This window comes from Canis lupus, chromosome 32, assembly GCF_003254725.2.
Source record: "Canis lupus dingo isolate Sandy chromosome 32, ASM325472v2, whole genome shotgun sequence".
Lineage (NCBI taxonomy): Eukaryota > Metazoa > Chordata > Mammalia > Carnivora > Canidae > Canis > Canis lupus.
The window spans coordinates 32,880,416-32,903,581 of NC_064274.1; the positions used below are offsets into that span (position 1 = coordinate 32,880,416).

General features: G+C 37.6%; 1 protein-coding gene, 1 non-coding gene and 1 pseudogene across 2 annotated transcripts; 1 reads left to right on the plus strand and 2 right to left on the minus strand.

Annotated features, from left to right (window-relative positions):
- Positions 1-1,417: 1,417 nt before the first annotated feature.
- LOC125752145 (transcription elongation factor A protein-like 4) lies at positions 1,418-2,621 on the plus strand. The gene has a single exon (XM_049104865.1). The coding sequence runs from the start codon at positions 1,533-1,535 to the stop codon at positions 2,454-2,456; it is 924 nt and encodes a 307-aa protein (XP_048960822.1). The 5' UTR covers positions 1,418-1,532; the 3' UTR covers positions 2,457-2,621.
- A 7,975-nt stretch (positions 2,622-10,596) lies between these two features.
- LOC125754176 (peptidyl-prolyl cis-trans isomerase A-like) lies at positions 10,597-11,096 on the minus strand (annotated as a pseudogene).
- A 691-nt stretch (positions 11,097-11,787) lies between these two features.
- On the minus strand, positions 11,788-11,893 carry LOC112671762 (U6 spliceosomal RNA). Its single transcript, XR_003143844.1, has one exon. It is a non-coding gene; the product is annotated as a U6 spliceosomal RNA (small nuclear RNA).
- Positions 11,894-23,166: the final 11,273 nt, after the last annotated feature.

The following is a 23,166-nucleotide window of genomic DNA, read 5'->3' on the forward strand; positions in this document are numbered from 1 at the left end:
CATATCTGGAGTATTGAATTGCAGATGATTTAAACTTTTTTTTCTTTATAACTTCTTGTATAATGCAAAATCTCTTTAATGATCTAATATTACTTTTAAAATTAGGAAAAAATTTTAAAGAAATATAACTTCAAAAATCTGTGTTGTTTTATGGGTAGCTATGCTTAAGAACAGGTAGATGGGGGTGCTCCTGGCTGGGTCAGTCTGTAGAGCATTCGATTCTTGATCTCCAGGTTGGGTCATGGAGTTGGGCTGAGAGCTTACTTAATAAACAAAACAAAACAGAATAAACAAAAAAACCAAAAAACCACAGGTAGATGGGCTAAGTGAACATTTAGTGTCCTTCAGTTCTATTAGCCATCTGCCCAGTCCTATTAACCAGTAACCACTGAAAGGAATTCTATCCAGTTAGTAAAGGCAGAAAGAAACCATGCTTTTGTGAGTTCTATCTGTATCTCTGTGCGTATCTGCTGCCTTAAACTAATGGACTATTTATTGAGTTCAAGCTGTCCCCAAGGAAGGCTGTTTTACTTTGCTTCTATGCAAGTGTTCACTTTTTACAACTAGCTACTGAATCAAAACCAGCAGCTGGCCAACCATGCTGTCGCACAGAACAACAGCGTGAGTCCAAGATTCTCAAGAGTGAGCCTGCTCGGATATCTTGAATATGCCTGCATAAAAAAGCAGACACCACTGAGGATGGTTCTATCTTCTTCTGTTCATATGATAAATACGTAAAATTTAAAGACAAAACAAGGGCCACATCCTATTGGGTGACCTTGGGAAACTCCATTGCACTTCAGTTTATTTATCTTTAAAATAGGAATCATAATGACTTTCTCGGATTATCTCCTATAAAATATTGTAAGATAGACGTTTCTAAACTGCGGTGTTACATGATAATATTCACCTTTTTTCACATTTTTTTTCTTTTCCTTTGTATATAGTGATGCTAAAGAGACAGTAAAATAGCAGCAGTCCTCCTGCTTTGCCCAGGACTCATGCCGCTTTTTAATGTGATCTCAAAATGGAGTGCAACTGGATGGCCTGATGCTATTTATTATCACCACTTAAAGTGAACCCATATGCCAGTGACATATTGAGCTGACAAGCTGTGATGTCATTGGCAGGAGCAGCACTTCCAGAAGGCGGAATTGCTGAGGATTGTTTATGACATTATCGTATGAACATATTGAATGCTGCTTGGTCAATAGTAGCAGTGGTATCTGGGGAAATAAGGTCAAGTGAACTGAAGTACTGAGTTACTAATGATTTAGGGGTGACAGCCTTTTCGAGGCATCAGCTAGACTCAATGGATTATGTGTTCTCTTTCTAAAATTAAGCTTATGTCCCAAAGAGTTGTCAGCACTTATTTCTTTTGCCTTCAAAGAGCTTATTAATTTTGTGGTAGATGAATTGTTGCTCCAGGTTCTTTCAGGTCTGCGTGTCTGTTCTCAGCACTCTGCAGGGCTAGAAAAGGACGAATCTGCTCAGAATTCCTGCAGGACAGGAAAAGGAGGGGAAATCTCAACATGGAAAAACTCTGCAATGAAAATGAAGGAATGACTGAGAACCAAGGAAAGATGGAATACAAAGAACAGCCACAGGATGTGGAAGAACCCGAAGTAGATTGTACTCTGGAAAACCAGGAAAAGTTAGAAAATGAGAGAAAGACAGAAGATGAGGAAATACTAAAGGATAAAGAAAAGTCAGAAAGTATGACAAAGCCAAAGGATGGAAAGCCAGCGGAGAACGAGGGAAAGCCAGCGGAGAGCGAGGGAAAGCCAGCGGAGAGCGAGGGGAAGCCAGCGGAGAGCGAGGGGAAGCCAGCGGAGAGCGAGGGGAAGCCAGCGGAGAGCGAGGGGAAGCCAGCGGAGAGCGAGGGGAAGCCAGCGGAGAGCGAGGGGAAGCCAGCGGAGAGCGAGGGAAAGCCAGTGGAGAGCGAGGGAAAGCCAAAAGAAGAAGGAAAACCGGTGAGTGAGGGAAAGCCAAAAGAAGAAGGAAAACCAGTGAGTGAGGGAAAGCCAAAAGAAGGAAAGCTAGTGAGTGAGGGAAAGCCAAAAGAAGAAAACTTAGAGAGTGAGGGAAAGCCAGTGAATGAGGAAAAGCCAAAAGAAGAAAAGCCAGCCATCGAACCAAGGGCTGCAGGAAAGCGCCCAGCTGGGGATGATGTACCCAGGAAGGCCAAAAGAAAAACCAACAAGGGGCTGGCTCAGTGCCTCAAGGAATATAAGGAGGCCATACACGATATGCATTTGAGCAATGAAGAGATGATAAGAGAATTTGATGAGATGGCCAGGGTAGAGGATGAGGTGAAGAAAACCAGACAGAAATTGGGGGGGTTTATGTGGATGCAAAAAAGTTTACAGGACCCCTTCCACCCGAGGGGCCCAAGGGAACTGAGGGGTGGGTGCAGGGCCCCACAGAGGGGCTTTGAAGACATTCCTTTTGTGTAGTGCCCTTGGCAGGCATTTGCCCTGTGCTTTAACCTTATGCTAATACTTGCTTTAGCTATCACTCTGTTATCCAACTGCAACCCTTGATGTTTCAGTAGATTTTTGTCCATTGCATGGAAAAATGTTTATGGCATATTGTAAAATTAAAAAGAAGAGTTTGATGAACCATAAAAAAAAAAAAAAAAAAAAAAAAAAAAAAAAAAAATTTTGTGGTAGATGGACATTTTCCTTTTCTTTGTCAAAATAGAAAAATACCCAGCTGTGAACCCATCCTGCGGTTTTCTTTAGCTGTTTTATTACTGAATTTATAGAACAGTATTCCTGCCTTTTTGAGAAAGGAGAAATATTATTGATGTATTTTACAATGGGGAGTATACTGTTCTGATTCTCTTTCTACCTTACTGATTATACCTTCCCTGACACCCTACCTAGATCATTCTATGACTTTTTTTTTCTTTTTTTTCTGGAGCCTGGTAAGGAAAGAAACTTGAGTCAGCACCACATATTTTTAAAGCCTTAAAAACTAAAATTCATTGTCCTGTAGGTAGTGGAGTTTTGATGAAGACAGGGAGTTATGGTAATAATAATCATGGAAAGATCATGTTGGCAGGTATGTGGACTACAGGCAGGGAGACATGTAAGGAAGTTATTAAAATCCAGATGACAGATGGGGATTTCTTTAATGAGAGCATTAGTAGTCAGGGATTAGAAGGATTCAAGAAAAATTTAAGAGGTAAAATCAACAAGTATAGACTGGGTGTAAAGATGATTCCAGTTTTCTAGATTAGGTCCCTAGGGTGATACATCAAGAAGTAGCTACCAGTGCTTTTTGTCTACTTACACTGTTTCTTGAACTTTTAATTTCCACATCTTTAAATTGCATTTACTTGTTTTTTATGTTTGTTTTTTTCTTTTAGATTGTTTGATACTTGAGGACAGGAAAATGCTTTGTTTGCTTTAGGTCTCTTACTGCTCAGCACACTGCTTGGCACATTTCAAAAAATGTTTTTTAAAGGAGTCACCTTGAATATAATTATAACTGTATTTATTTTCTTTTATTTATTTAAAGATTTTTATTTGTTTATTCATGAGAGACACAGAGAGAGGCAGAGACATAGGCAGAGGGAGAAGCAGGCTCCCTGCAGGGAGCCTGATGTGGGACTCGATCCCAGGACCCTGGGATCATGCCCTGGGCTGAAGGCAGACACTTGACCACTGAACCACCCAGGTGCCCCTATAACTTTATTTCTTTTAAACATATGTTGACTTTCTTTCTCATTAATTTGAATCATTGTGTCATTATTGAAAATGATCTGATCAGATGAAATAAATATTTCAATTGCACATGGGTCCTTGTCTTAATTGACTTTCCCTCAGTGTACCACAAATACCCAAAATATAATAAAGCAAAAATACTCAAACATAACCAAAGATGAAAACTCAAAGCTGTTTTAACTATTAATTTAAGAGAGTAGAGCCAGTTGCAAGCCCAACATTCTTAATGTCTTGCTTCTGGAGGCTGTAGTTCTAACTAACCTAAGTATGGTCCTTCATGACTTTGGAGAATGATGAACCTGCCATATCGGTTAGCTGGACTTTAAGATTATCTCTAGAGCAAAACTGTCGATACTACTCTCCTAAGGAAGAGATTTATTTGTGGTTATCGCAGTGGAATCGTTTTCATTTCTTAAAGCAATCTGTCATTTCACGGTCAACCTAGAATGGTGGTATTTTCCATTGTTATTCTTTATCACTATAAGACTATAAAAATCAGGAATAATAAAATCAAAGCTCCTGGGAGCCTTTTAAAACTGTTGGAAAAGCGGTTTTGTTTATCAAGTACACAGTTTGGTATGCCTACTTTTCATATAGTTTTGAGAATATATGCTCAATATAATTAATATAAACTCTACTATTTATAAGATTTAAATTCTAATCAAATTAAAGATCATTGTCTAAATTGAGCCATGACCAATTTTTTATAATTATGAATTATAACTAGGCTACACAGGAAAACCAATCTCACGACTTTATACTCTTAAGTGTTAGAATGTTCAAGCCTGGAATTACTATGAGTATCTGCAAGGTCATTAGAATCCCTTCAAAGGGAAAGCAAGGCATTCTGCTACTTGGAAAAATATCTGTCACATCTGTAACTGGCATGGTCTGCTTCACTCATTTTCCTTAATCTGTGCCCTGTCACCTGTTGGTTAGTGAGAGAGTGACCTGCTGATTTTGTTTTTTTTTTATCAAACCTTTGTTTCTGTAGGACTATATTTAGAATCAGTTTCTCTATGACAGAAAGGTAAAAGGAGAGGTGAAAGAAGATGAAACCAGGGATGCTTTGAAGAGCAAACAGCAAAGATGGGAAGGGAGTGGATGGACAGAGGAAAGGAAAAAGACACAGGAAAGTCCAGTAGGGACAGTGTAGTAACCTCCACATGATCTATTATTAGTGCATTGACCATATGGACAAAATTGTATGGAAACATTTTAACCTATAAAATACATGAGCAAACTGTCCTTCAAAGGCATTACTTATATATATTATTCTTATCAGACTCCAGAAATTTATTTTGTCTACTATAAAGAAGTTGAATTTCTTTAAACAAAAACCTCAATATAGAGTTTTCACTAACTCAGAATATCTTTTTTTTAAAAGATTTTATTTATTTATTTAAGACAAAGAGAGAGCATACATGTGCATGCATGAGCAGGGAGGGGGTGGCAAGAGGCAGAGAGAGGGAGAAGCAGATGCCCTGCTGAGCAGGGAGCATGTGGCAGGGCTCCATTCCTGGACCCTGAGATCATGACTGAGCTGAAGGCAGATACTTAACTGAGTCATCCAGGTGCCCCAGAATGTCTTTTCTTTTAATTAGTCCCATTAATAAGATTTTACTGCATGTATCTAGTACCACTCACCACTTTATATTTAAAAACTCAATGTTAACTGACATCAGTGAGAAGTTCCCGTAGACATTGATTGCTTTTAAGTTTGAAAGGAGTATACTTCTAAATAGTCATTAGTTCCTTCAAAGAAGATGATTCCATTCCAGGGTAACACATTCGTTGGTGCCCAGCTAGAATGATGAGGCATTTCTCCCAATTAATAAAGCTGGCTTGCATTTAATTTAAATTAATCACTAATTGAACTATCTTGATCCTAGCAGCATGACATGTAGGACTATTTAGCAATGAAGTAGTAAGAAGCTGTGTATTTATTTATTTATTTAAAATATTTAATTTATTTATTCATGAAAGAGAGACAAAGGCAGAAGGCAAAGGATCCCTGCAGGGAGCCTGATGTGGGACTCGGTCCTGGAACTCCAGGATCATGCCCTGAGCCCAAGGCAGACGCTCAACCACTGAGCCACCCAGGCATCCCAGAAGATGAATATTTAATAGAAAGAAAGATCTGTTTTTTAATTGAAAAATTCATTATCACTGACAATTCTTGGGGAAATTTTTGCTATCATGGCAATTATTCTTAGCAGAATCTCCTTGCTTTTCTGTTGTAGAATCAAGGTGTTTTGATGATATGACTCTAAATAAGAATCACCTTGGGAAATAATTTCCCTTGAAGAAATTATTTAAATCACTTGTGGAGAATACTTAATAGTTGTTAGTTTAGACTTCAAATAGATTTGCATGGTAAGTGATAAAGTGTTTTTAATGATGATGAAAGATTATTTATTATTAACAAGCACAACTGGCCACTCATCTGTCAAGTCTTCATTTAGATGTTTTTTCTTCAAGGAAATCTTTTCTACCTATAATTAAATGAACTTAATCATTACATTCTACACAAGTCCTCAATAAATATTTGCTAAAAAAAATACATGAAAACCTATATGTAATATACAAAAATTTTACTTTTTGTATTAACTTGGATTTGAATTTGCATGATTTATAATTTGCATCTAAATATGCAGCAAATATCTACAATAATTCAGCTTTATTTGCTACTAGGATGCATTACTTCTTATTTCATTAAGATTACATTTATTTTTAGATTTTTAAGAAGTTATACGTATTATTAATTTAGTTAATAATTAATTTAATATCACTATTAATGATGAAATGCCCATCATTATTAAAACTTAATGAAAGATGTTTAGCCTTTTTTTTTTTTTAAAGATTTTATTTATTTACTCATGAGACACACACAGAGAATGAGAGAGAGAGGCAGAGGGAGAAGCAGGCTCCCTGCAGGGAGCCCGGCATGGGACCCGATCCCAGGTCTTCAGGATCAGGCCCTGGGCTGAAGGCAGCGCTAAACTGCTGAGCCACTCGGGCTGCCCAGATATTTAGCTTTAATGCACAATTTCCTCTTCCACTTTATCCATTGGACTGATTATAAAACCAATTCACCTTCAGTATTTGAAACATACATGAGACTATTCCTCTGTTGTGGATAATTGTTTCAGTTGTGAATATTATATAAGCAAGGAGAGAAAATATGGTTTAAATGTTCTGACTTAAAATACTTTGCATCTTATGAATATTATGTGCAGAATGCCTCAGTATTTTATTCCCTGTTCTCTCTTTACATTTTATATATTTAGTGCTCATTGTTATGTTTCTTGAAATAAAATATCATATAAGTTCTGCCATAAATGTTGAGCCAGCTTTATAAAAGTGGTCTTGCTTAAAACTATAGAATTTGTCTGGGAGTCACACGGGAAGGTAGGAATGTGTCCGGGCAGCTCTCAGATGCATGCCCTCAGCCCCTTCTTGAGAGCACGATGCATGTCTCTGTAATTTCTCAATTCCTCTTGCAGTTAGATAGCACAAGTTACTTGCATCTGGTTTTCAACTCCATTCCTAAACAGGGTCCATGGCTATAAGGAGTGGAAAAGCAGGATTACTATTTATTCCTCCCACTGTGTAATCTATAAAACTCTCTAAGCCAAGCAAAATCTTGTAGGCATTGAAGGTCAAAACAGCAACATAGATATGTTCATTGATAGTGCTAGTGTTGCTTGGGTAACAAGAAATCTAGACAACAGGCAGCCAGAAATCTTAGTCTCATTAAAGAAACTAGCTAATAGCAAATTGGAAATATTTGATTTTGTATATCTGGTATTTTGAGTCCATTCATTTAAGGTTTTTTTTTTCCTTCTTAAGACTGTATCTTCAAAGGATATTGAAATTTTATGCTAAGTTTAACTGATATGAGAGCTATGGCAGATATGCTTAGACTCCGGTTGGTAGAGACTTTGCTTCTTCTCACATTGGGCTTCTGAGATCTCCCTCGGGGTTGTCATCCACCTGCCAAATGAGGAGGTGAGAATGTGGAGGATGGTGCAGGGGGTCTAAAGGAGGATTGTGCAACCCTGGGAGGGGGTATATATATATATATAATCTTCCGCTTAGGTTCCATAAGCTATCTTGTGGTCTAACCAAGTGAAAAAGGTGTGAGAAAATGAGGTCTTCAGGGGGGTGACCATTTTCCAAAAACAACACTTTTTCATGAAAAGGCAGCATTAGTTTTTGGTGATTCACTTCTCTACTAAGAGAGTGAATGTGATTGCCATTTTCAAACAACAATGAAAACTGTTGTTAGAGTATGGTATTGAAAACAAGGCTATTTTTAAAAATGGAAACTAGGGGGCATCTGGGTAGCTCAGTCAGTTAAGCCTCTGCCTCTTTTTTTTTTTTAAGATTTTATTTATATATTCATAGAGACACACACAGAGAGAGAGAGAGAGAGGGAGGCAGAGACACAGGCAGAGGGAGAAAAAGGCTCTATGCAGAGAGCCTGACTTAGGAATCGATCCAGGGTCTCCAGGATCACTACCCTGGGCTGCAGGCAGCGTTAAACCGCTGCGCCACCAGGGACTGCCCACCTCTGATTCTTGATTTCAGCTCAGGTCACGATCTCAGGTCATGATCTCAGGGTTCAGCCTGAATTGGTCTCTGTGCTCTGCGGGGAGTCGGCTTGAGGATTCTCTCTCCCTCTCCCTCTGCTCCCTCTCCAACTCACTCTCTCTCTCTATCTCTCATATAAATAAATCTAAAAAAAAAAAAAACCCAGAAACTAAATACTATTAATTTGTAATTGAGTAAGTTTAGGACTAGCAGGGTTTTAGAACTAGAGGGGTTGCTATGTCATGAAATAGAATCCCATTTAGATGATTAAGGAGATATTCTTAGATTTCAGAAATTCAGAACAGTTGTTCCCCTTTTTTACTTCTGGTGATTATTTTTAAGTGAAGAGATAAAAATCCCTCTTTCTGCAGTAGCTTAAATAAAATTGCTAAGCAGAATGATAGTTTTATTTAGAAGATATATACAACACATCCTTTTGTGTTATAATGATTATATAAATATTCTATGATGCTAAAATAAATTACTGTGATTAAGAATAACTATGTCCTCATATACTTTGCAAAGTATTTCTAGGTCTTTATGCCACTTGGGCCCCTCGATGACCCTTTGAGAAAGTTAGAATAGGTATTTTTAGCTCTCCTTTTGGACAAGGAATATAATAGAGTTGGAGTTTTTGTTTGTTTAAGATACTCATAGAGTTTAAATGGCTATCTCAAAAGCCTTTGGATTATAAAGGTTAGATGAGTGAGAACTGTAACCATTATGATGCTGTTTTCGTGACCCATAGTGATACCTATCCAGACACTGGGAAGGACCATTATTGTAGATTTTTCAGTTTGTACAATCTATACACATACCACAGATGCAGATAATGTGAGCATCACCAAGGTGACTGAAATGACAGATCAGCATTGCTGGTTTTTTCATTTTGCTGGTGCAGGCATATTTTGTGTATTGGCTTTTAAATATTTATAGGATAGAATTCCAAGAGTGGACAGATATTATGCATTTTTTCTTTTAATCCACAAGGCGAAAGTCATCAAAACTGTAGCTTCAATGTATATATTTCTAAACAAACCCAGATCTATTTCTACTATTTTCAAGAACTGCTTTTATTTCGTACAATTGACTTTTCATCCTTTATTCATTGCCTCTTTATTGAGTTTTTATTGCCTAGATTGTTCAGTACAGAGATAAAAGACAAGGCCCCTTTACTCAAGATCACAGTCTCATGAGATACAGACCGAGAGGAAGCTGAGAATTCTTATAGTCTAATAAAGGTGAAGAAAGAAGGGAGCCCTTATAAGCCTTATAAGAGAGGTTAACAGCCTTGGGGAGGATGGAGAATGGGTGGTGTAGAAGGTGTTCTGGAGGAGGTCATATTTGAATTGATTCTGGAAGGATGAGTAAGAGTTCAAGTGGACATGTATTGCTTTTTAAAATGTAAAATAAGTCTAAAATATTATATCCACATCTGGGCTTCAGAAAAAAATATTTAAAGGACAGCTCAGTAGAAAGTCATTAACAGGGATCCCTGGGTGGCGCAGCGGTTTGGCGCCTGCCTTTGGCCCAGGGCGCGATCCTGGAGACCCGGGATCGAATCCCACGTCGGGCTCCCAGTGCATGGAGTCTGCTTCTCCCTCTGCCTGTGTCTCTGCCTCTCTCTCTCTCTCTCTCTGTGATTATCATAAATAAATAAAAAATTAAAAAAAAAAAGAAAGTCATTAACACTGGGAAACAAAAGTAATAAAAAATACTAGGTGCTAAAGTCAGCATGAAATAAATATGGTTAGATTCATAATGAACTTGAACTTATTATGTACTTCCTCACTTATTGTGACCTACATATATTTCTTGATTTGTAAAGTTTATCCTTTTCTTTAACTCTGTCCCTGTTCTGACTCTAGTTATCCTAAATGAAATATGTCCATACACCCACTGTGAGGCACTTATTATATGTATTTTTTCCCATAAGTATATAAATATTATGTATGTTGGTTGATTATTTATGCCTAGTCTCATTGTATCAGCCCTCATCTTTCATAGATTTCTGTAGCACTTACATTTCTGTGGGTTGTTTTTTTTTTTTCATTATTCCCAGGGCAATATAGATTGCCTACCTAGATGTCATCCATGTTTGCAAATTTTGACTTTGTATGTGAAAACAAAAACCTTTATCTAATTTTCTTTTAAGAGAGATAAATTCTTATCTTCTGAAACAGTTTATTAGGAGTGCTGCATGACTGTAGGAGAGAAAGGGAAAGATAGAAAGTCTGGTCTGGTCATTAAGATAAAGCACAAGTCAAATTTATTTGAGTTGTCCACAGTGAGCAATGATGAACTTCTTGCTGTTCTTGACTTTCTTGAACCCAAAATGCTCCATGGTTTCTACAATCTTCACATCCTCTTTCACTTTGCCAAAGACCTTATGCTTGCCATCAACCACACAGTCTTAGCAGTGCAGGTGAAAAACTGGGAATCATTTGTATTGGGTTTAGTATTTGCTGTGGGCAAGATGCCAGGACCTATATGTTTTGGGATAAAGTTCTCATCAGCAAATTTCTCCCCATGGATAGACTTGCTACTAGTGCCATTATGGTGTGTGAAATCACCACCTTGACACATAAATTCCCAAATAATTCCGTGAAACGTGGAACCTTTATAACCAAATCCCAGTGTTCGGAATGCAAAAGGTTTCTGCAGTCTTTGGAACTTTGCAAATAGTGTGAAGGTGATGCAACCTAAGGGCTTGTCCTTGACTGCAATGTTCAAGAACAGGGTGGATTGACCTTGGCTGGGTGGCAGCATTGTTGGTGGCATCTGCAAAACCTCATTGGTCCTCTTTTTGAAGATTGAAGTGCTTCTAGAATTCCCCGAATAGCATCATATGCTGTCTATAAGAAATCAGAAACCATGAATGTTTTTTTACTGGGTATGTATAAATTCCAGTGTCAGCTATCTCTTGATGCTCTTCATTATAATAAGTACTGTGGCGAACTAGTAATGTTTTGGGAACTGCAGGCTGTGTAGGGCTCAGGGACTCTGGAGTTCTCCAGAGGAGGAGGCATCTCCCTGAGAGGCACAATTGAGTCACTGGGAGTTTTCACAGGCGCCTTTCTGGCTATGTGAGAGGGCCTTCATTAGTGTTAGCATTAGCATCATGCTTCATTTTCTTTTTAAGGGATCCCTGGGTGGCGCAGCGGTTTGGCGCCTGCCTTTGGCCCAGGGCGCGATCCTGGAGACCCGGGATCGGATCCCACGTTGGGCTCCCGGTGCATGGAGCCTGCTTCTCCCTCTGCCTGTGTCTCTGCCTCTCTCTCTCTCACTGTGTGCCTATCATGAATAAATAAAAAAAAAAAAAATTTTTTTTATTTTTAATTTGTTTTTATTGAAGTTCTATATGCCATTAGTATTAGCATTAGCATCATGCTTCATTTTCTTTTTTAAAATTTTTTTATTTTTAATTTGTTTTTATTGAAGTTCGATATGCCAACATATAAAAAATACAGAACGCTTCATGAATTTACACGTCATCCTTGTGCAGGGGCCATGCTAATCTTCTCTGTTTGTTCCAATTTTAGTATATGTGCTGCCAAAGCAAGCACCATCCTTCATTTTCAAACATAATTTTAAAGTGGAAGTGTTTACCTGTGTAAGGTGAGGATTTAAGAGCACACCATCATGAACAATTGGCCTCACAGTTCTAAAAGCATGATCATAGTCTTATTTTAATGGACTTCATGTAACAAAGCTCAAAAACCTCGGAATATTAATCTTTTACAAAATGGTATTTAGAAAAGAAGAACATTGTATGTCTCCAAAAGACACTGAAACAGAAGTCAAATGACCTGAGCTGGAAAGGAAACTAACATTTATCTGCATATGGGCCTTTACCTCTGCTAGTGGAACACCGTAGTTCATTGACCCGCTACAATTGTTACACAGACATAATTAGCACCATACTATACAAATGTGTAAACTGAGGCCCAGAGAAGTTGGATGACTGTATCCCGAATTGGAATACAGGCTTTTCTGGCTCTCCTGTGTATGGTGTCACCTATCAGTTCTGCTTAAATGCATCATTTGATCTTTCTCAGCTATAGTTCTCATAGTTAATTATCACAGCGTAATGAACTACCCCAACACTTAATGCTTAAAACAACAATAATTTAAATTCTCTCATGCTCCACTAGACTCCATTAGCTTTCTTATAGTGTAGTCTCAGGACAGCATTCCAAGAAGGTGAAAATGGAAGTTGTAGGATGTCTTAAGGACTAGGCTCTAGAAGTCCCACGGTGCCACTTCACCACGTTCTTTTAGTCATAAGGCCATCCCAGGTTCAACAGGTGGAAAATAGATTTTATCTCTTGTGGGAGGAATTGCAAATATTCTATGACCAACTTAATCAGCCACTATTCTTTTCCGATTTTGCTTTTTAAGACGTATTATGTTGCACTATTACCAAAGCACTTAAAAATGTTAGAATGCAGATTTAGATTCTTAAATGTGTCTTCTAATTTTGTCCTACTTTATCACTGTGAAGGAGCTATTTGAAAGAAGAAAATGAGTGTGAAGGTACCTTGAAAGCCTATAAATAGAACCCTCTGTAAGCTAAGGTGTTATTTAAGATTTATAGAAGATGCTGGGATTTATAGTTGAAAGGCATTTTTAATAGATTAAAAATAAATGAAAGAGAGATTTGAAACAAAATCTTGTTCATAGGGCATAGAAATTTTCCTCAAGACTCGGAAGCATTATTGGTTTTTTGAAATGTAATAAAATGTGATTTTTAAAAATTAAATGTTTTGTTGCTTGTGTGTGTAGAATAAAGCAATGAGTAAAAGTTGTGTGAAGTCAAAGTCTTGCCATCTTTTGGGTAGTTAATAGTATTAGACCCAGATACTCCCACACCAAGAAGTCTGTGGAATCATATTATGGACATGGGATCATCCTGACTAATGCAGAAATGCCAGATAACTCAATCCCAATTCCTCCTTCTAAAATCTAATTCCTTTTGGCATCTCAAAATATTGTTGCAGTGTGCAAAAATGAGTTCTAAAATGAGAAACCGCAATGGTGCTACAAAAAAGATATGGGATTTCTTTTCTAAGGGAGGGCTGAGTGAGATGTTGGGACTTTATTTAGGAAGAAGTTCTTAAAAATTAACAACCTTCAGAGATGCAGGTTTCCAATTAGGGAATGAAGAAGTCATGAGAATAAAAGGTACAGCATAGGGAATATAGTGAATGGTATTGCAATAGCATTGCATGGTGACAAATGGTGGTGAGCATAGCACAATTGTGAGCATAGCATAATGTATACAGTTGTTGAATCACTATATTTTATGCCTTGAATTAATGTTAAACTGTGTCTCAACTGTGGTCAAATTGAAAAAATGTATTGATGTGTCAAAAAGGATTTATAAGCTGGTCACCATGACCCTACTTCCCATACTCACATAAGCTGCTTGCCTGTGTGAGGCATTGAGTTTGAAATGGTGACAGAATTATGGCTGAACAGAGCCAAACTCCCTGATGTTTAATAACTAAAGAATTTGGGGGCTGCTGCTGGGCATATCAATGGTACATTAGTGACAAAGAGGAGACTCTCTGGTGTCAGGGTGCAAAGTGAAGAGATGAACATAAGAGTTCATGTATCTGCCTCCTGATCAAGCTCTGAATAAGTGATACAGATTCAGTCTGTCTACGAACCATACCATAAAAGCCGATTTGGGCAGTAATACTTTAGCACAGATTGCACCTGCTGCTCTTAAAATGCTGCTTATCAGGCATCTTTAGGAGCATTATATTGATATCCAGTCCAAGACAGCCTGAAATTTTGACTTCTCCCAATATTTCTGTAACTGGTTGATGGGCATTAAGGAGGGCACATGATGTAATGAGCAGTGGATGTTATATAAGACTGATGAATTACTGACATCTACCTCTGAAACCAGTAATATGTTATATGTTAATTGAGTTTAAATAAAAAATATTCCTGTAAAACTACTTCAAAGAATGGAGAAGAAGAATTATAACTCCAAACTGCCTTGAATTCCAAATTCAGAAATTAAGGCAAACTGAAGAGTAGTCCAATTCTTTGATCGAATTTTGGGTTGGTATGGTCTTTATAAGTTGTGACACTTTATCTATATATATATATTTTAAAGGTTGTGAATTTTATTGTGTTTGTCATTGTTAACTTTTTCTCAGAGTGAAGTTATGATTTTCACACCAGCTGGCAACTTTAAGATTGATTAGGAAGAAAAATTATCAAATGATGGTAGTTCAACTTTCTGAAACAAAGAGATGAAATAGATGAACATGGATAATTTTGAAAATTGTCCAAATTAGCTTTAAATAATAGTAGCTAACATTATTGAGTGCTTATTATGTGCCAATATTTTAAGAATTCCACATTAATTAACTAATTTATCCCTATTAGACAGCCCAGCTTCATAGATGAGGAAATTGCAGCATAGGGAGGAAATAAAACTTTGTCTAGATTCACAGAGAATCTAGACAAACTGTTTCTGGCAGTTTTATTTCCATGTCTGCTCTTATTTTTTTTAAAGATATGTGTATATATATTTTTAAAGATTTTATTTATTTATTCATGAGAGACACAGAGAAGCAGAGACATAGGCAGAGAGAGAAGCAGGCTCCCTTGTGGGGAGACCAATGTGGGACTCGATCCCAGGACTGCAGGATCATGATCTAAGCCCAAGGTGGACGCTCAATTGCTGAGCCACCCAGGTGTTTCACCATGTCTGGTCTTAATCATTCTCTTCTACCGTCTCTTGGCTTATCTCTGTCAGACATGCATCCAATCTCCAATGGATTTCCCAAAGGCCTGGGTAACGGATTTTGTAGAATTGTCAAAACCCAATTATTATGCATATGTTATCTTAATCTATAAGAATTTGTGATAAGGTGTTCAGAGGGCTGCTGTTTTGTGGCACTAGGTTGGGTACTTTTAGAAGCTTTAGAAAATCTTTCAGGTTATTAAATTACCATTTCGGCCACAAATATATGCTTTAATTCTCTATATTTAGTCCCAAACTCATTATTTGTACAAGAAATAATTTGCTATTTTGAAATTCTGCTCATTATGTAATAGTATTGACACATTCATTGAAGCTTCAGATAAAAGTCTTCTGTCCTCTCTTCTATCACCTTATTGTCCAGGCACTATGTGAGCACACTGGCTGAATTATCGCAGGCATGCAACAAATCTTCACTGATTGAAAGACAGTGACTTCACCCTAATTGTTCTTCATTTGAAAATTCACTGAAATTTGTTGCTTCCTTTTTTTAGTAATAGAGCTTGTAGCAAAAATGTCAACTCTATGATAACCAAGAACTTAAGTGTTTGGAATTCACTGTGATTCTTCTTTGATGAAAATCTGTCTCAAATTCATAATTAATTCAGCCAGTGTTTATGTTGGACCCGAGTGTATAAAGAAACTTTCACAAATGAATAGAACTTCTTGAGCTTCCTTAGTTGGTTGTTTTTGTTTCTCTTTTCAATTAATGATGATAAATTTTCCTGGTGAACATATGGCCAACATACTAAATAAACGTGTGTGTGTGTGTGTGTGTGTGTGTATGTGTCTTAAAGATTTAATTTATTTATTTGAGACAGAGAGTGCACATGAGAGGGGGCAGGGGGCAGGGTGCAGAGAGGAGGGGGAGGGGGAAGCAGACTCCTCACTGAGTGGGAAGCTGGATGCTGGGCTCAAACCCAGGACTCAGAAATCATGACTTAAGCCAAAGGCAGACACCTGACTGACTGAGCCACCCAGGTGCCCCACATTAAATAAATATTTAAATTAAATTGGAATTGAAGTAATTGCAAATCAAAGTCATTTTCTCTGCTTATTCTAATATATCTGCAAGTCATATCCTATTGAATTCCTCTGTGATTTAAAAAGAATAGTTTCTAACAAAGTGGAGGCATGCTATTTTGCTTAATCATTAGATTAGTAAATAAGTAAAGACTTATCAACCTATCTTTGAGGCAATGACTTAAAGTCATTAGAAAAGATACGGTCTTGAAGGAATCTCATTTATGTAAAGTTTACAAGTTTGAACATTTAACTGGAAACCTTTGATTATGTATTCAAAACAATTACTTCAGCACCAAGAGGACCAGAAAGAATTTATTGCCATGGAGAGCACTGTATTGCTCTTGTATATAATATAAAGTTAAAGCTGCAGTGGATCTCAGTTATCTTCCTTTTCTCAGCAGCTTTTACAGATATGATTGATATAGATATTTAGTGTGTATATTTAGTGTAGGGTACAGTTGGATGTTTTGACATATATATAAGCCAAAAAGCCATCACCACATTGAGAGAATCAACATATTTAGTGATCTTTGGATGGATGGTGGTATTTGAGATATCAGAACCAGATTCCATTTTTTCTCCAGCAAAAATTTTACTACTGAGTTGAATTTTAACATTAAAGTGAGATTTGTCTGCATTTATTTGTGTTTAGTCACAAAGCACTGATTTCTAACTATAGATTAGATATATTCATTTTTAAATTCGGGGTGTGGCTGGAGTATAAACTGTAGCATGACTGGCCTCCAGTGGTGTCTTTGAAGAATAGCACTGCTGCGAGATTCAAAGAGGCGAGATTTTAGCAAAGAGTCATCACACGTTAGCTAAGATCCTATGCACTAATGGGCAGGGCTGGCGAAATGGAACATCCATGATGGGAGGTGGGAACTATTTTCCTCTAATCTCAGGATTCTCTCGTATGGAAAAAGTGTTCTGATGCTAGCTGATACTTTAATGCAATTGTTGCTCACAACTTTTTGATAGAGGAAGAATTACACTGCTTTTCATTTTCTTTCTTTTTTTTTTTTTTTTAAATTTATTTACTCATGAGAGACACAGAGAGAGAGGCAGAGATAATACAGGCAGACAGAGGAGAAGCAGGCTCCATGCAGGGAGCCTGATGTGGGACTCAATCCCAGGTCTCCAGGATCAGGCCCTGGGCCAAAGGCAGATGCTCAACCGCTGAGCCACCCAGGTGTCCCTGCTTTTCATTTTCTAAGAGAAGACACTTAATTCTCTCTGGCTATCTTTTCTCTACCCTGCTGATACTTCCTCAATATATATATTTCTTAGAGGTGCCTGGGTGGCTCGGTCATGCCTTCAGCTCAGGTCATGATCCCACAGTCTCCCTGCTCAGTGGGGAATCTGCTTCTTCCTCTCTCTCTGCTTCCACCCCAGCTTGTGCTCTCTCTCTCACTCATTCTATCTCTCAAATAAATAAAATCTATCTATCTATCATCTATCTATCTATCTATCTATCTATCTATCTATCTATCTATCTATCTAATCTATCTATCTTTATTATATTACCTGTTTTTTGTTTTTTTCTTACAGCTTTTAATTTTGGTTAAATACTCCAAGAACTCTGAAATTGTGCCTGTATATGTAAACATCAATGATCTACATAACAATGGCATTGTTAATTTGAAGTGATTTTAATGATGAACGTACGTAACCAGGAAGTTTGCTTGTGATTAGTATCAGGCAGGAAGACAAGCAGTATTCAGTATTCAGATTTTAAATGATTATTTTTTAGCATGTCCTTTCTTGATAGTATTTCTATTATTCTATTGTCCACAGCAGTAGAAAAGAGGAATCATAAATAAAATGAGGGAAACCAGGGAAAGGGTCTAAGTTAAAATAAGCGAAGCAGATATTGTGTTTTTCTGGTTGTAAGTGTAATAATAATTAGTCTATAGAAAATTAAATCCTCCAGCATAGGAAAAAGAGAACTTCAAATACTTGGATTGGTCAGGGCCAGTTATGAGTTAGGCATGAGTATCTGTAGCCCACTTAGGTTTTTTCTCAGACTTTTCTACTCACCTCCTCCAGGCCACCATCACTACATACCTTTCTCCTTCTGATTTCTGGCTGAGGGCAGGAACTCTGGAATATTTATTTTTGCCTAGTATCTCATCTAAATACATTTCTACTGTACCTCTCATTGTCTGTGTATGCTTACATTTATGTTCTTCTATGGTTTTTGTACATGTGGGTTTGTATTAGGTAAGTGTAATTCAGGCAATGGCAGATGGAGACCATATCCAGATGTCCAAATTTCTTAGGTCTCTTCAGCCATGAATCCAAATAAAGTTAGTTTAATAGTCACATGTCTTCTTTTATGCATATCAGCATCTCAATCTCCTGAAAAGCCAGCTCTTCTTGTTCCATTCACTACTCTTGTATTTCTTTTTAGGAGGGGGCCTCTCCAGATGGGGTCTAACGTGTGCTCATGAACAAGTCATGTGAACTATCTTATCAGCTGCCATAGAGTGCCTGAACACATTGTCCCTTTTCTTCCACTGCCTACTGCTCTATCACCAGGCTCCACTGAGTCACCAGCACTCAGGTGCCAAAGATACATGTTATCTGATTGGAGCTCATTCCCCATTGTGTTATGTTGAAGGGTGTAATGTTGCTTGTGTCCCAGTGCCTTACAAAATCCATCCTAATTCTTTGAATAAGGTTCAAATATGAGGAAGACTTGGGAGCTGATAAGGAGTTAAATGTCTGTGACAGCAGCCAGCTCTTCCTGTTTTATGAAGAAGACCTTGTTACTACATGAATCTCCTGTGATTTGATCCTCTTTCCATTTGGATGAGTTCTTTACCAAAAGGCTCCCTGGTCTCTTTATTAATTAGGATTAATTGATTAAATAATTGATTTGCCATTAGAACCGGTGAAGATCCACAGCAACAGTGGCTTAAATGAGTTGGAAGTTCATTTCTCTCTCATCAAATAAATCGAGACGTGAATAACCTGGGGCTGGTATGGTACGCACTTGACTGGGTCAGGAATCCAGGGTTCACCTATCTTTTGCTCTGCCATTCTCACCATGAGGTTTCTACCTCATAGCCTGAACTGATGGCTCAAGATCTAACCATTATGTCCAGCAGAGTGCAGAAAGGGAGGGGTAGTCATGCTTTGTCTTTAAGGACAATTTCAAAAGTTGCAAGCAACTTTTTAAAAAATCCTATTGGTCATCACAGAGTTATGTCATCACACTTGGCTTCTGATGAGGCTGGAAAATATAGCCTTCTACTATGCATGTGTCCAATTATTATTATGGTGATTTTATCAAAGCAAGAAAGGAGAACAGCTACTAAGGAAAGACAATTGGATTTTTTCACAGTACCATTCAAATAGATTTCTGGAACACCCAGCCTACCAGTCAACCTTAGACCAAACCAGTATTAATTGCTTTTAAGGCCATCTTAGGCTATTTTATTTGGTCCTCTGTATGACAAATTATTACCACTCCTTTAATTTCTCTTCTGACTAAGGTTGTCTGTTAATTCTTTTTAAAAAATCGTCCAGTGCACTTTTCCTTTTCCTTTTATCTCATTGGATTAGCTTAAAGTGAGACACTCATTCTCTGTGCTGTGCTAGAATTATCTATATGATGTGATTGATTACCTGACTATGCTCTTTGTACCAAATTGTGTCAGATGGCATGCTATGATGACAAGTATTCATTCCCTTGATAACAAAACAAGGGAATGAGATAAAGACATAACAAAAAAGCCAAACTATAGACCAATATCTGTCATGAAAATAGATGTGAAACTTCTCAATAAAATACTAGCAAAGAGAATGTATAAGAAAGATTTATACATCATGACTGGCATTTATTCTAGATAGACATGTTAGGTTCAACATTAAAAAAATCAATTAGATCAACAAGGTAAAGAAGAAAAATCACATGTAGAAAAAACATTTGACAAAATGCAATATCAAGTTTTGTTTTGTTTTGTTTTGTTTTTAAGTAAGTTCTACTCCCAACGTTGGGCTCAAACTCACAACCTCAAGATCAAGAGTCACATGCTCCACTTACTAAGGCAGCCAGGCACTCCCAATATCAAGTTTATATATATATATATATATATATATATATATATATATATATATATATCAAACTAACAATAGAGGAAACTTACTCAGCTTGATAATGAACATATACAAAAAAAAAAAGAACATATACAAAAAACCTACAGCTAGCATTATATTAAATGGTGAGAAATTAAATGCTTTCCCCTGAGACTGAGAAGAGACAAGAATGTTCTCTCTCACTTTTCTTATTCTACCTCACAGGGGAAGCTTAGTTAATACAAAAAGACAAGAAAAGGAATGTATAAAAATATTGGGGGAAAGAAATAGAAAGATGGCAAATACACATGTTAAAATATGCTGGACACAGTAAATTTAAGGAATTGCAAGTTAAAATAACGAGACACCATTGTACACCTATTGGAATTATTGAAATCCAAAAAAAAAAAAAATCCCTGATACTATCAAATACTGGTAAAGGTGTGGAGTAATAAGGACCCTTATTTATTACTGTGGGAATGCCAGTGGCACAGTCACTTGGGAAGTCAGTTTGACAGTTTCTTAGCAAAGCTAAACATAGTTTTACCATGCAATCCAGCAGTCATGTTCCTGGGTATTCACCCAAGTGAGATGAAAACTTCTGTCCACACAAAAACTGCACGTTTACAGCAGCTTTAATCATAATTATGCAAAACCTGAAACAATCAAGATGTCCCTTAATATGTGAATGGATAAGTGAACTGTGTTGATCTATGTAATGGAACACTATTCAGTGATCAAAAGAAATGAACTCTCGGGGATCCCTGGGTGGCGCAGCGGTTTGGCGCCTGCCTTTGGCCCAGGGCGCAATCCTAGAGACCCGGGATCGAATCCCACGTCGGGCTCCCGGTGCATGGAGCCTGCTTCTCCCTCTGCCTGTGTCTCTGCCTCTCTCTCTCTTTCTCTCTCTGTGTGACTATCATAAAAAAAAAAAAAAAAAAAGGAAAAAAGAAATGAACTCTCAAGTGACAAAAAAGACATGGAGGAGTTATATATAGTTTTATTTATTTATTTATTGTAGTTCAATTTGCCAACATATAGTATAACACCCAGTGCTCATCCTGTCAAGTGCCCTCCTCAGTGCCCGTCACCAAGTCACCCCATCCCCCCACCCACCTCCCCTTCCACTACCCCTTGTTCGTTTACCAGAGTTAGGAGTCTCTCATGGTTTGTCTCCCTCACTAATTTTTCCCACTCAATTCCCCTCCTTTCCCTTATAATCCCTTTCACTATTTCTTATATTCCCCGTATGAGTTAAACCATACGATGATTGTCCTTCTCCAACTGACTTACTTCACTCAGCATAATACCCTCCAGTTCCATCCACATCGAAGCAAATGGTGGGTATTCGTCCTTTCTTATGGATGCGTAATATTCCATTGTGTATATAGACCACGTCTTCTTCATCCATTCATCTGTTGATGGACACTGAGGCTCCTTACACAGTTTGGCTATTGTGGACATGGCTGCTATGAACATGGAAGAATTTTAAATGCATATTGCTGAGTGAAAGAACCAAGACTGAAAAGACTTAATGCTATTTGATTTCAACTATATGCCATTCTGGAAAAGGCAACAGTATAGAGATAATAGAAAGATCAGTGTTTGTCAGGGTTTCTGTGCTGAGATGGAAGAGTGATAGCTGAAGCATGGAGATATTTAAGATGGTGAAACTATTTTGTACGATCCTTTAATGTTGGATACCTGACTGACATCTCACATTATTTCCCCCTATACTTCTAAGTTTTCTCCTCTTTGGATCAAAAGAAAAGGATGTTAAAAAAAAGAAAAGAAAAAAGAAAAGGATGTTGCAGAGAGAGGGGAGGTAGAGGACAAAAGAAAAAGTTAATACAACAGACATGCAACATCTAATTACGTTGTTCTGTTCTTCACAGAATTACTTTTCCTTCCTGTTACATTTACCTAAGTTACTTGCCTTCATCTACTTAGAAAATTCAATTATAAAATATCTGTTTAATATCTGAATTGTCTGAAATTCAGTAGGGACCCGAGGGGAACTTTTCATCAAACCCATGTAAATACACCCTTGTTTTGTCTCCTCCTGGTGTAATTAAATCACAAAATGGGGCTTTTTTGTATTGCTGTAATCCATAACATAAAATGCAATTGATCTTAGTGTGAAACACAAATACTGTGATACTGCTTTTTTTTTTTTTTTAAGATTTTATTTATTTATTCATGAGAGACACGGAGAGAGGTAGAGACATAGGCAGAGGGAGAAGCAGGTTCCTTGCAGGGAGCCCAATGCGGGACTCAATCCCAGGACCCCAGGATCACGACCTGAGCCAAAGGCAGTTGCTCAATCACTGAGCTACCCAGGCATCCCAAACAGCAACTGTTAAAAACAGTGTTATCTAAGACTATAGAGTTCTTTGAAGTGGAAAATGATTTTTTGAAATAAAGGGAAATATTAGTGATTTTTTGAAATAAAGGGAAATATTAAACAGCAATTTTTGAAAGTAGTCAAATGTTGCTCTAGTATACATCACCATGAATTTATTGTAAGTGGCTAAAATAATGGAGAATCCGGCTTAGCACTAAGCAAAATCCAGCTGAAATATGTGCTTAGTACTTTTGAAGCACCTAGGATCTCTGGAAATGCATTACTGAATACTATTTGTACATTGAATGATTCATCAACATTCAGGAGGACAAGCTTTTATTGTCAGTGTTTTAAAAGTCAGCTATATGGAGTTGATAGAGTATATACGTTAGTCATTATTCAGGAAATGGAGTACGCGTGTAAATCTAGATGTTTAGGGGCAGCCCCGGTGGCTCAGTGGTTTGGCACCACTTTCAGCCTAGGGCGGGATCCTGGAGTCCCAGGATCGAGTCCCATGTCGGGCTCCCTGCATGGAGCCCGCTTCTCCCTCTGCCTGTGTCTCTGCCTCTCTCTGTCTTTCGTGAATAAATAGGTAAAATCTT